This window comes from Coregonus lavaretus (genome assembly GCF_964263955.1).
Source record: "Coregonus lavaretus genome assembly, contig: HAP1_SCAFFOLD_515, whole genome shotgun sequence".
In the NCBI taxonomy this organism is placed as follows: domain Eukaryota; kingdom Metazoa; phylum Chordata; class Actinopteri; order Salmoniformes; family Salmonidae; genus Coregonus; species Coregonus lavaretus.
In genome coordinates, this window is record NW_028156278.1 from 57,501 (window position 1) to 72,179 (window position 14,679).

The 14,679-nt window shown below is 48.3% G+C and overlaps 1 protein-coding gene across 2 annotated transcripts in view; it reads left to right on the forward strand.

Moving 5' to 3' along the window:
* The window catches only part of usp3 (ubiquitin specific peptidase 3), a 70,230-nt gene extending 57,316 nt beyond the window's left edge, over window positions 1–12,914 (forward strand). For both annotated transcript variants that reach the window (XM_084200500.1, XM_084200501.1), the window contains 3 exons: window positions 4,398–4,630; window positions 10,167–10,234; window positions 11,533–12,914. In XM_084200500.1, the coding sequence (XP_084056626.1) occupies window positions 4,398–4,630; window positions 10,167–10,234; window positions 11,533–11,707 (476 nt within the window). In that variant the 3' untranslated portion in view covers window positions 11,708–12,914. The remainder of the gene's footprint in view (window positions 1–4,397; window positions 4,631–10,166; window positions 10,235–11,532) is intronic.
* Window positions 12,915–14,679: the final 1,765 nt, after the last annotated feature.

Here is a 14,679-nt window from a genome sequence, read left to right on the forward strand (position 1 = left end):
CCTGCACCTTACTAGGTGAGTTCTACTGTAGAGTTGGAGCTCCCTACCTGTACCTTACTAGGTGAGTTCTACTGTAGAGTTGGAGCTCCCTACCTGTACCTTACTAGGTGAGTTCTACTGTAGAGTTGGAGCTCCCTACCTGCACCTTACTAGGTGAGTTCTACTGTAGAGTTGGAGCTCCCTACCTGTACCTTACTAGGTGAGTTCTACTGTAGAGTTGGAGCTCCCTACCCGTACCTTACTAGGTGAGTTCTACTGTAGAGTTGGAGCTCCCTACCTGTACCTTACTAGGTGAGTTCTAATAGAGTTGGAGCTCCCTACCTGTACCTTACTAGGTGAGTTCTACTGTAGAGTTGGAGCTCCCTACCTGCACCTTACTAGGTGAGTTCTGCTGTAGAGTTGGAGCTCCCTACCTGTACCTTACTAGGTGAGTTCTAATAGAGTTGGAGCTCCCTACCTGTACCTTACTAGGTGAGTTCTACTGTAGAGTTGGAGCTCCCTACCTGCACCTTACTAGGTGAGTTCTACTGTAGAGTTGGAGCTCCCTACCTGTACCTTACTAGGTGAGTTCTACTGTAGAGTTGGAGCTCCCTACCTGTACCTTACTAGGTGAGTTCTACTGTAGAGTTGGAGCTCCCTACCTGCACCTTACTAGGTGAGTTCTACTGTAGAGTTGGAGCTCCCTACCTGCACCTTACTAGGTGAGTTCTACTGTAGAGTTGGAGCTCCCTACCTGCACCTTACTAGGTGAGTTCTACTGTAGAGTTGGAGCTCCCTACCTGTACCTTACTAGGTGAGTTCTACTGTAGAGTTGGAGCTCCCTACCTGCACCTTACTAGGTGAGTTCTAATAGAGTTGGAGCTCCCTACCTGTACCTTACTAGGTGAGTTCTACTGTAGAGTTGGAGCTCCCTACCTGCACCTTACTAGGTGAGTTCTACTGTAGAGTTGGAGCTCCCTACCTGTACCTTACTAGGTGAGTTCTACTGTAGAGTTGGAGCTCCCTACCTGTACCTTACTAGGTGAGTTCTAATAGAGTTGGAGCTCCCTACCTGTACCTTACTAGGTGAGTTCTACTGTAGAGTTGGAGCTCCCTACCTGTACCTTACTAGGTGAGTTCTAATAGAGTTGGAGCTCCCTACCTGCACCTTACTAGGTGAGTTCTACTGTAGTGTTGGAGCTCCCTACCTGCACCTTACTAGGTGAGTTCTACTGTAGAGTTGGAGCTCCCTACCTGTACCTTACTAGGTGAGTTCTACTGTAGAGTTGGAGCTCCCTACCTGTACCTTACTAGGTGAGTTCTACTGTAGAGTTGGAGCTCCCTACCTGCACCTTACTAGGTGAGTTCTACTGTAGAGTTGGAGCTCCCTACCTGTACCTTACTAGGTGAGTTCTACTGTAGAGTTGGAGCTCCCTACCTGCACCTTACTAGGTGAGTTCTACTGTAGAGTTGGAGCTCCCTACCTGTACCTTACTAGGTGAGTTCTACTGTGAGTTGGAGCTCTAATGTACTCAACTGCAGCTCTATTCTACTCTGTTGGTTGTCAGACTGCCTGCACCTTACTATTCAAGGGTTTTTCTTTATTTTTTACTATTTTCTACATTGTAGAATAATAGTGATGACATCAAAACTATGAAATAACACAAATGGAATCATGTAGTAACCAAAAAAGCCCTATTTGGTAAAAGACCAAGTCCATATTATGGCAAGAACAGCTCAAATAAGCAAAGAGAAACGACAGTCCATCATTACTTTAAGACATGAAGGTCAGTCAATACGGAACATTTCAAGAACTTTTAAAGTGTCTTCAAGTGCAGTCGCAAAAACCATCAAGCGCTATGATGAAACTGGCTATCATGAGGAAAGGAAGACCCAGAGATACCTCTGCTGCAGAGGATAAGTTCATTAGAGTTAACTGCACCTCAGATTGCAGCCCAAATAAATGCTCAACATCAACTGTTCAGAGGGGACTGTGTGAATCAGCCCTTCATGGTCGAATTGCTGCAAAGAAACCACTACTAAAGGACACCAATAAGAAGAAGAGACTTGCTTGGACTTAGAACCACGAGCAATGGACATCAGACCGGTGGAAATCTGTCCTTTGGTCTGATGAGTCCAAATTTGAGATTTTTGGTTCCAACCGCCGTGTCCTTGTGAGACGCTGAGTAGGTGAACGGATGATCTCTACATGTGTGGTTCCCAACGTAAAGCATGGAGGAGGAGGTGTTATGGTGTGGGTTGATTTTCTGGTGACACTGTCAGAGATTTATTTAGAATTCAAGGCACACTTAACCAGCATGGCACAGCATTCTGCAGCGATATGCCATCCCATCTGGTTTGGGCTTAGTGGGACTATCATTAGTTTTCCAACAGGACAATGACCCAACACACCTCCAGGCTGTATAAGGGCTATTTGACCAAGGAGAGTAATGGAGTGCTGCATCAGATGACCTGGCCTCCACAATCCCCCGACCTCAACCCAATTGAGATGGTTATGGATGAGTTGGACCGCAGAGTGAAGGAAAAGCAGCCAACAAGTGCTCAGCATATGTGGGAACTCCTTCAAGACTGTTGGAAAAGCATTCCAGGTGAAGCTGGTTGAGAGAATGCCAAGAGTGTGCAAAGCTGTCATCAAGGGTGGCTATTTTGAAGAACCTCAAATATAAAATATATTTAGATGTAACACTTTATTGGTTAATACATGATTCCATATGTGTTATTTCATAGTTTTGATGCCTTCACATTTATTCTACAATGTAGAAAATAGTAAAAAATAAATAAAAACCCTTGAATGGGTAGGTGTGTCCATACTTTTGACTGGTTTTGTATATCTCTTAGTAAAGGGTTTGTATGTAACAGCTACAGTGTCTTCAGAAAGTATTCAGATCCCTTGACTTGTTCACCTTTTGTTGTGTTACAAAATGGAGTACGTTACAGCCTGAATTCAAAATGGAGTAACGTCTCACCCATCTACACACAGTAACGACAGTGAAAAGATCGTTTTTAAAACATGTTTAAAAAAAATCAAATGCATAAATAACTCATTTACATAAGTATTCACACTCCTTAGTCAATACGTGTTAGAATCACCTTTGGCAGCGATTACAGCTGTGAGTCTTTCTGGGTAAAAGCTTTGCACACCTGGATTGTACAATATTTGCACATTATTCTTTAATTAATTCTTCAAGCTCTGTCAAGTTGGTTGTTGATCATTGCTAGACAGCCATTTTCAAGTCTTGCTGTAGATTTTCAAGCCGATTTTAAGTCTAAACTGCAACTACGCCACTCGGGAACATTTAATGTAGTCTTGGTAAGCAACTCCAGTGTATATTTGGACTTGTGTTTTAGGTTCTTGTCCTGCTGAAAGGTGAATTTGCCTCCCGGTGTCTTTTGGAAAGCAGACTGAACCAGGTTTTCCTCTAGGACTTTGCCTTTGCTTAGTTCTATTCCATTTATTTTTATCCTAGAAAACTTCCTAGTTCTTGCCGATGACAAGCATACCCATAACATGATGCAGCCACCACCATGCTTGAAAATCTGAAGAGTGGTACTCAGTGATGTTGTTGGATTTGCCCTAAACATAACTCTTTTTATTCAGTACATAAAGTGAATTTCTTTGCCACATTTTTTGCAGTATTACTTAAGTGCCTTGTTGCAAACAGGATGCATGTTTTGGAATATTTTTTATTCTGTAAGGCTCCCTTCTTTTCACTCTGTCAATTGGGTTAGTATTGTGGAGTAACTACAATGTTGTTGATCCATCCTCAGTTTTCTCCTGTCACAGCCATTAAACTCTGTAACTGTTTTAAAGTCACCATCGGCCTCATGGTGAAATCCCTGAGTGGTTTCCTTCCTCTCTGGCAACTGAGTTAGGAAGGATACCTGTATCTTTGTAGTGACTGGGTGTATTGATACACCATTCAAAGTGTAGTTCATTGTCTGCTTTTTTTTGTTTTTACCCATCTACCAATAGGTGCCCTTTGTGGTTGAATCTGTTTTGAAATTGACTGCTCGTCTGAGGGACCTTACTGATAATTGTATCTGTGGGGAACAGAGATGAGGTAGTCATTCAGAAATCATGTTAAACACTATTATTGCACACCGAGTGAGTCCATGCAACTTATTATGTGACTTGTTAAGCACATTTATACTCCTGAACTTATTTAGGCTTGTCATAACAAAGGGGTTGAATACTTATTTACTCAAGACATTTCAGCTTTTCATTTTTAATTAATTTGTAAACATTTCTAAAAACCTAATTCCATGTTGACGTGGGCCAGTGAAACAGTCTCATCTTTATCCATTTACATTCAGGCTGTAACAAAATGTGGAGAAAGTCAAGGGGTTTGAATCCTTTCTGGTTGAGTTTAGGTTTGGTTTCCATCTCTCTTCATCAGACTGCCTGTGTAGCTTCACTGACCTGGAGGAGTTGGACCAGAGCGAGCTCTATATGTGCCCCAGGTGTAAGAAGAGACAGAAATCCACCAAGAAGTTCTGGGTCCGGAAGTTGCCCAAGGTGTTGTGTCTGCACCTGAAGAGGTTCCACTGGACGTCCAACCTCAGGAACAAAGTAACCACCTATGTAGAGTTCCCTCTACGGGGCCTGGACATGAGGGGATACTTACTACAGGTGACCCTTCAACCTAAGCTAACATATGGAATTTATTTTAAATGGTCATACCAAGGAGCAGTTTGATTTAGAATTTTAGGACCCCTTTATGTATCAAAATAATGTATTACTGTGTCTAAGGTTTTGTCTGTATCTATAGTTGAGATACAAGAAAAGCTATTTAACCCCTTATTTTTGTTGCCACAAACTACCTTCATACTTCCATAAATGTTTTTACCTTCAGACGAGTTCCGTGACACTTGAAAAAAACGGCGAACACCTTCCGCAGATGCAAAAAAACATATCTGTAGCTTAAACTGACGGATGTAGTTATTATGTTACTTCTACTGAACAAAAATATAAACGCAAAATGCAACAATTTCTACGATTGTACTGAGTTACAGTTCATAGAAGGAAATCAGTCAATTGAAATAAATTCAATAGGCTCTAATCTATGGATTTCACATGACTGGGAATACAGATATGCATCTGTTGGTCACAGATACCTTTTAAATTTTTTTAGTCGGGCCGTGGATTAGAAAACTCGACACATCTCCTTCACATGGAGTTGACTTTCTGCAAAATTGTCTAAAATGACGTTGGAGGCGGCTTATGGTAGAGAAATGAACATTCAGTTCTCTGGCAACAGCTCTTGTGGACATTCCTGCAGTCAGCATGCCAATTGCACGCTCCCTCAAAACTTGAGACATCTGTGGCCTTGTGTTGTGGGACAAAACTGCACATTTTAGAGTGGCCTTTTATTGTCCTCAACACAAGGTGCACCTGTGTAATGATCATGCTGTTTAATCAGCTTCTTGATATGCCACACCTGTCAGGTGGATGGATTATCTTGGTAAAGGAGAAATGCTCACTAACAGAGATTTAAACACATTTGTGAACACAATTGAGAAATAAGCTTTTTGTGAATATGGAACATTTCTGGGATCTTTTATTTCAGCTGATAAAACATGGAACCAACACTTTGCGTTTCTATTTTTGTTCAGTGTAGATGACTCTTCAGGATTAACCCTGGACCTTTTTTATTTATTTTATTGAACCAGTAAGTTGACTGAGAACACATTCTAATTTACAGCAACGACCTGGGGAATAGTTACAGGGGAGAGGAGGGGGGGATGAATGAGCCAATTGGAAGCTGGGGATGATTAGGTGGCCATGAAGGTATGAAGGCCAGATTGGGAATTTAGCCAGGACACCGGGGTTAACACCCCTACTCTTACAATAAGTGCCATGGGATCTTTAGTGACCATAGAGAGTCAGGACACCCGTTTAACGTCCCATCCGAAAGACGGGACCCTACACAGGGCAATGTCCCCTTCACTGCCCTGGGGCATTGGGATATAAAAATATATATATATAATTACAGCAGAGGAAAGGGTGCCTCCTACTGGCCCTCCAGCAGCATCTGCTCTCCCATCCAGGGACCGACCAGGACTGGCCCTCCAGCAGCATCTGCTCTCCCATCCAGGGACCGACCAGGACTGGCCCTCCAGCAGCATCTGCTCTCCCATCCAGGGACCGACCAGGACTGGCCCTCCAGCAGCATCTGCTCTCCCATCCAGGGACCGACCAGGACTGGCCCTCCAGCAGCATCTGCTCTCCCATCCAGGGACCGACCTGGACTGGCCCTCCAGCAGCATCTGCTCTCCCATCCAGGGACCGACCAGGACTGGCCCTCCAGCAGCATCTGCTCTCCCATCCAGGGACCGACCAGGACTGGCCCTCCAGCAGCATCTGCTCTCCCATCCAGGGACCGACCAGGACTGACCCTCCAGCAGCATCTGCTCTCCCATCCAGGGACCGACCAGGACTGACCCTCCAGCAGCATCTGCTCTCCCATCCAGGGACCGACCAGGACTGGCCCTCCAGCAGCATCTGCTCTCCCATCCAGGGACCGACCAGGACTGGCCCTCCAGCAGCATCTGCTCTCCCATCCAGGGACCGACCAGGACTGACCCTCCAGCAGCATCTGCTCTCCCATCCAGGGACCGACCAGGACTGACCCTCCAGCAGCATCTGCTCTCCCATCCAGGGACCGACCAGGACTGACCCTACTTAGAGCAGCATCTGCTCTCCCATCCAGGGACCGACCAGGACTGGCCCTCCAGCAGCATCTGCTCTCCCATCCAGGGACCGACCAGGACTGACCCTCCAGCAGCATCTGCTCTCCCATCCAGGGACCGACCAGGACTGACCCTACTTAGAGCAGCATCTGCTCTCCCATCCAGGGACCGACCAGGACTGACCCTCCAGCAGCATCTGCTCTCCCATCCAGGGACCGACCAGGACTGGCCCTCCAGCAGCATCTGCTCTCCCATCCAGGGACCGACCAGGACTGGCCCTACTTAGAGCAGCATCTGCTCTCCCATCCAGGGACCGACCAGGACTGACCCTCCTTAGAGCAGCATCTGCTCTCCCATCCAGGGACCGACCAGGACTGACCCTCCAGCAGCATCTGCTCTCCCATCCAGGGACCGACCAGGACTGACCCTCCAGCAGCATCTGCTCTCCCATCCAGGGACCGACCAGGACTGACCCTCCAGCAGCATCTGCTCTCCCATCCAGGGACCGACCAGGACTGACCCTACTTAGAGCAGCATCTGCTCTCCCATCCAGGGACCGACCAGGACTGACCCTCCAGCAGCATCTGCTCTCCCATCCAGGGACCGACCAGGAATAGGCCCTACTTAGAGCAGCATCTGCTCTCCCATCCAGGGACGACCAGGACTGACCCTACTTAGAGCAGCATCTGCTCTCCCATCCAGGGACCGACCAGGACTGACCCTACTTAGAGCAGCATCTGCTCTCCCATCCAGGGACCGACCAGGACTGACCCTACTTAGAGCAGCATCTGCTCTCCCATCCAGGGACCGACCAGGACTGACCCTACTTAGAGCAGCATCTGCTCTCCCATCCAGGGACCGACCAGGACTGACCCTACTTAGAGCAGCATCTGCTCTCCCATCCAGGGACCGACCAGGACTGACCCTACTTAGAGCAGCATCTGCTCTCCCATCCAGGGACCGACCAGGACTGGCCCTCCAGCAGCATCTGCTCTCCCATCCAGGGACCGACCAGGACTGACCCTCCAGCAGCATCTGCTCTCCCATCCAGGGACCGACCAGGACTGACCCTACTTAGAGCAGCATCTGCTCTCCCATCCAGGGACCGACCAGGACTGACCCTCCAGCAGCATCTGCTCTCCCATCCAGGGACCGACCAGGACTGACCCTACTTAGAGCAGCATCTGCTCTCCCATCCAGGGACCGACCAGGACTGACCCTCCAGCAGCATCTGCTCTCCCATCCAGGGACCGACCAGGACTGACCCTACTTAGAGCAGCATCTGCTCTCCCATCCAGGGACCGACCAGGACTGACCCTCCAGCAGCATCTGGTCTCCCATCCAGGGACCGACCAGGACTGGCCCTCCAGCAGCATCTGCTCTCCCATCCAGGGACCGACCAGGACTGACCCTCCAGCAGCATCTGCTCTCCCATCCAGGGACCGACCAGGACTGACCCTACTTAGAGCAGCATCTGCTCTCCCATCCAGGGACCGACCAGGACTGACCCTCCAGCAGCATCTGCTCTCCCATCCAGGGACCGACCAGGACTGACCCTACTTAGAGCAGCATCTGCTCTCCCATCCAGGGACCGACCAGGACTGGCCCTCCAGCAGCATCTGCTCTCCCATCCAGGGACCGACCAGGACTGACCCTCCAGCAGCATCTGCTCTCCCATCCAGACCCCAACCAGGACTGACCCTACTTAGAGCAGCATCTGCTCTCCCATCCAGGGACCAACCAGGACTGACCCTCCAGCAGCATCTGCTCTCCCATCCAGGGACCGACCAGGACTGACCCTACTTAGAGCAGCATCTGCTCTCCCATCCAGGGACCAACCAGGACTGACCCTACTTAGAGCAGCATCTGCTCTCCCATCCAGGGACCGACCAGGACTGACCCTCCAGCAGCATCTGCTCTCCCATCCAGGGACCGACCAGGACTGACCCTACTTAGAGCAGCATCTGCTCTCCCATCCAGGGACCGACCAGGACTGGCCCTACTTAGAGCAGCATCTGCTCTCCCATCCAGGGACCGACCAGGACTGACCCTACTTAGAGCAGCATCTGCTCTCCCATCCAGGGACCGACCAGGACTGACCCTACTTAGAGCAGCATCTGCTCTCCCATCCAGGGACCGACCAGGACTGACCCTACTTAACTTCAGAGGCAAGCCAGCAGTGGGGTGCAGGGTACTATGCTGCTGACAAAGCCTTCAACCCTAATCCCCTGACCCTAGGTAGAGTTGTTCCCTCTCCGTGGAGGGTTACGTACTAGAGATTACCCCTGACCCTACGTACCATCTCAGAGGACTGGACATGAGGGTTACTTACTAGAGATGACCCCTGACCCTACGTACCATCTCAGAGGACTGGACATGTGAGGGTTACGTACTAGAGATGACCCCTGACCCTACGTACCATCTCAGAGGACTGGACATGAGGGTTACTTACTAGAGATGACCCCTGACCCTACGTACCATCTCAGAGGACTGGACATGTGAGGGTTACTTACTAGAGATGACCCCTGACCCTACGTACCATCTCAGAGGACTGGACATGAGGGTTACGTACTAGAGATGACCCCTGACCCTACGTACCATCTCAGAGGACTGGACATGAGGGTTACGTACTAGAGATGACCCCTGACCCTACGTACCATCTCAGAGGACTGGACATGAGGGTTACTTACTAGAGATGACCCCTGACCCTACGTACCATCTCAGAGGACTGGACATGTGAGGGTTACGTACTAGAGATGACCCCTGACCCTACGTACCATCTGAGGACTGGACATGAGGGTTACGTACTAGAGATGACCCCTGACCCTACGTACCATCTCAGAGGACTGGACATGTGAGGGTTACGTACTAGAGATGACCCCTGACCCTACGTACCATCTCAGAGGACTGGACATGTGGGGGTTACTTACTAGAGATGACCCCTGACCCTACGTACCATCTCAGAGGACTGGACATGTGAGGGTTACGTACTAGAGATGACCCCTGACCCTACGTACCATCTCAGAGGACTGGACATGAGGGTTACGTACTAGAGATGACCCCTGACCCTACGTACCATCTCAGAGGACTGGACATGAGGGTTACGTACTAGAGATGACCCCTGACCCTACGTACCATCTCAGAGGACTGGACATGAGGGTTACTTACTAGAGATGACCCCTGACCCTACGTACCATCTCAGAGGACTGGACATGAGGGTTACGTACTAGAGATGACCCCTGACCCTACGTACCATCTCAGAGGACTGGACATGAGGGTTACTTACTAGAGATGACCCCTGACCCTACGTACCATCTCAGAGGACTGGACATGTGAGGGTGAGATTCCAAACCCTAGGAATCTATTAAAAGTGATTTTAATTTGTCTGGGAAACGAGCCTCAAAAGCCTTATATCAAAGGCTCAAGGCTTTAGATGAATGTCTGGAGAAATATTGTGTTTTGTTGTGTTTGAGCAGCAGGAGAAGACGTTGCCTGACCGCTGGCTGTATGACCTGGCAGCTGTGGTGGTGCATCATGGATCAGGGTGAGTAGTGATACAGTCTCGCAACCGGAGGTCATTGTAGGGTCACTGTAGGGCTGTTCACACAGGCAGCCCAATTCTGATCTTTTGACCACTTATTAGTATTTTGACCAATCACATCAGCTCATTTTCAGTGCTTATCTAATTGGTCAAAAGACCAATTAGTGAAAAAAGGATCAGAATTGGGCTGCCTGTGTAAATGCAGCCAATGTCGCCTGTACCTCAGTTGGTAGAGCATGGCGCTTGCAACGCCAGGGTTGTGGGTTCAATTCCCACGGGGGGCCAGTATGAAAACATTTATGCACTCACTAACTGTAAGTCGCTCTGGATAAGAGCGTCTGCTAAATGACTAAAATGTTTTTCAAGTACACCACTCAGTTAACCCAGTTGGCCACTAGGTGGTGGTATTGCATTGCTGTGCCTGCCTGATGAGCCAACTGAACGAGTCCCAGTTAATGTTACAGGGTTAAATAGCTGATAATTACATGAAGGCAGCCAGCAGGGTCATGTTCATTAAGGGCAAAACGTTTTGAAACAGAAAATGAGCATAGCTTTACTTAAGTCTCCCGAGTGGCGCAGCGGTCTAAGGCACTGCATCTCAGTGCTTGAAGCGTCACTACAGACCCCCTGGTTCGATTCCAGGCTGTATCACAACCGGCCGTGATTGGGAGTCCCATAGGGCGGCGCACAATTGGCCCAGCGTCGTCTGTGTTTGGCCGGTGTAGGCCGTCATTGTAAATAATAATTTGTTCTTAACAGACTTTCCTAGTAAAATAAAGGTAAAATAAAAAGTCCATTTAAGTCCAGGTAGTCCGTAGGGCTGGGAATTGCCAGGGACCTCACGATACGATGATATCACGATACTAAGATGCCGATACGTATTGCGATTCTCACGATTTTATATGCATTGTGATTTGATACTGTGATTTTATTGCTCACCATATGTCTGCTGCAGAGGGACGAGCGCCATCAGAAAATGAGTTTTGATCAGTCATGGAAATAAAAGTGCTGTAAACACATTTGCTTCCTATTTAAAAAGAAGATGGAGAACAAACTTTAAAGGACAAATACTGCAGTTTTGTTGCAGGTACAGCCAACTAGCGCCAAAATAATATTGCAATATTGTCGATATGATATATTGTAAAAAATAATATCCCGATATGTAACTTTAGTGACCAACCCCCCCCTCCATGACTAGTAGGTCTGTCCCCGTTTCACTCTGACTAGTAGGTCTGTCCCCGTTTCACTCTGCTTTCTTCCATTTAGTGCCTTATTCAAATATGGTTTAATTGTGTTGGCAGGGTTGGATCGGGACATTACACAGCGTACGGCAGACGGGACGATCGCTGGTACCACTTCAACGACAGCACAGTGACACTAACGGAGGAGGAGACGGTGGTTAAAGCCAAGGCTTACATTCTGTTCTACACAGAGAGACCCGGCGAAACTACACCTGAGACTGACACCAGGCTTTAACCTGACCTAACCCCAGACTAGTCCTCCCTCGTCTTCACCAGGATAACATACCTCTTCCTCGCAGCCTGCATCACGTCTTTAAAGCAGCTTTCGTCAATATGAGTTTGATGTTAAGTCCATGATTTAAGTATTTTTGTGTATGGGACATTGATTTCATCAGAATTTCTTTAAAACCAAATTGCTGCTTGATATTTGATGAGTTCTGTATGATTTTACTTTGACCGAAATGGCAACCTATTTCCTATGTAGTGCACATTGGGCCACAACCGAATGTTCTGCCTTGTTTATCTTCACGTAACATTCCTCCATGAAGGTGACCGTGTCCCGGTGGTGGACATGACCGTGTCCCGGTGGTGGACATGACCGTGTCCCGGTGGTGGACATGACCGTGTCCCGGTGGTGGACATGACCGTGTCCCGGTGGTGGACATGACCGTGTCCCGGTGGTGGACATGACCGTGTCCCGGTGGTGGACATGACCGTGTCCCGGTGGTGGACATGACCGTGTCCCGGTGGTGGACATGACCGTGTCCCGGTGGTGGACATGACCGTGTCCCGGTGGTGGACATGACCGTGACCCGGTGGTGGACATGACCGTGTCCCGGTGGTGGACATGACCGTGTCCCGGTGGTGGACATGACCGTGTCCCGCTGGTGGACATGACCGTGTCCCGCTGGTGGACATGACCGTGTCCCGCTGGTGGACATGACCGTGTCCCGGTGGTGGACATGACCGTGTCCCGGTGGTGGACATGACCGTGTCCCGCTGGTGGACATGACCGTGTCCCGCTGGTGGACATGACCGTGTCCCGCTGGTGGACATGACCGTGTCCCGGTGGTGGACATGACCGTGTCTCGCTGGTGGACATGACCGTGTCCCGGTGGTGGACATGACCGTGTCCCGGTGGTGGACATGACCGTGTCCCGGTGGTGGACATGACCGTGTCCCGCTGGTGGACATGACCGTGTCCCGGTGGTGGACATGACCGTGTCCCGGTGGTGGACATGACCGTGTCCCGCTGGTGGACATGACCGTGTCCCGGTGGTGGACATGACCGTGTCCCGCTGGTGGACATGACCGTGTCCCGGTGGTGGACATGACCGTGTCCCGGTGGTGGACATGACCATGTCCCGAATACAACAGGTGCAGACATTACAGTGAAATGCTTACTTACAGCCCTTAACCAACAGTGCATTTATTTCTTAACCAAAAAAAGTAAAAATAAAACAACAACAAAAAAGTGTTGAGAAAAAAAGAGCAGAAGTAAAATAAAGTGACAGTAGGGAGGCTATATATACAGGGGGGTACCGGTGCAGAGTCAATGTGCGGGGGCACCGGCTAGTTGAGGTAGTTGAGGTAATATGTACATGTGGGTAGAGTTAAAGTGACTATGCATAAATAATTAACTTCATCAGAATGTGAACAGATTTGTATCAACATTCTGAAAAATGTTCTCCTGATTTTCCTGTTGCAGCCTTCTCCTCTGTCTGTTCCAAGTCTCCCACTTCAGAAATAGACGTCTTATTAAATTTGATGAAGAGATTATAGAAATGTTGTCATCTGTATAACAAACATGCAAATGTACCAGAAAATGTGAAAGGACGTAAAAGCAGTTGTAGTGTTATTTAGTCACGTTTTACAGCACTGTGTCCCAAATGGCACCCTATTCCCTATATAGTGCACTACTTTAGACCAGATAATGGCACCCTATTCCCTATATAGTGCACTACTTTAGACCAGATAATGGCACCCTATTCCCTATATAGTGCACTACTTTAGACCAGGGCCCTATGACACCCTATTCCCTATATAGTGCACTACTTTAGACCAGAGCCCTATGACACCCTATTCCCTATATAGTGCACTACTTTAGACCAGAGAATGGCACCCTATTCCCTATATAGTGCACTACTTTAGACCAGAGAATGGCACCCTATTCCCTATATAGTGCACTACTTTAGACCAGGGCCCTATGACACCCTATTCCCTATATAGTGCACTACTTTAGACCAGAGAATGGCACCCTATTCCCTATATAGTGCACTACTTTAGACCAGAGAATGGCACCCTATTCCCTATATAGTGCACTACTTTAGACCAGGGCCCTATGACACCCTATTCCCTATATAGTGCACTACTTTAGACCAGAGCCCTATGACACCCTATTCCCTATATAGTGCACTACTTTAGACCAGAGAATGGCACCCTATTCCCTATATAGTGCACTACTTTAGACCAGAGAATGGCACCCTATTCCCTATATAGTGCACTACTTTAGACCAGGGCCCTATGACACCCTATTCCCTATATAGTGCACTACTTTAGACCAGAGAATGGCACCCTATTCCCTATATAGTGCACTACTTTAGACCAGAGAATGGCACCCTATTCCCTATATAGTGCACTACTTTAGACCAGAGCCCTATGACACCCTATTCCCTATATAGTGCACTACTTTAGACCAGAGCCCTATGACACCCTATTCCCTATATAGTGCACTACTTTAGACCAGAGCCCTATGACACCCTATTCCCTATATAGTGCACTACTTTAGACCAGAGCCCTATGACACCCTATTCCCTATATAGTGCACTACTTTAGACCAGAGCCCTATGACACCCTATTCCCTATATAGTGTACTACTTTAGACCAGAGAATGGCACCCTATTCCCTATATAGTGCACTACTTTAGACCAGGGCCCTATGACACCCTATTCCCTATATAGTGCACTACTTTAGACCAGAGAATGGCACCCTATTCCCTATATAGTGCACTACTTTAGACCAGAGAATGGCACCCTATTCCCTATATAGTGCACTACTTTAGACCAGAGCCCTATGACACCCTATTCCCTATATAGTGCACTACTTTAGACCAGAGCCCTATGACACCCTATTCCCTATATAGTGCACTACTTTAGACCAGAGCCCTATGACACCCTATTCCCTATATAGTGCACTACTTTAGACCAG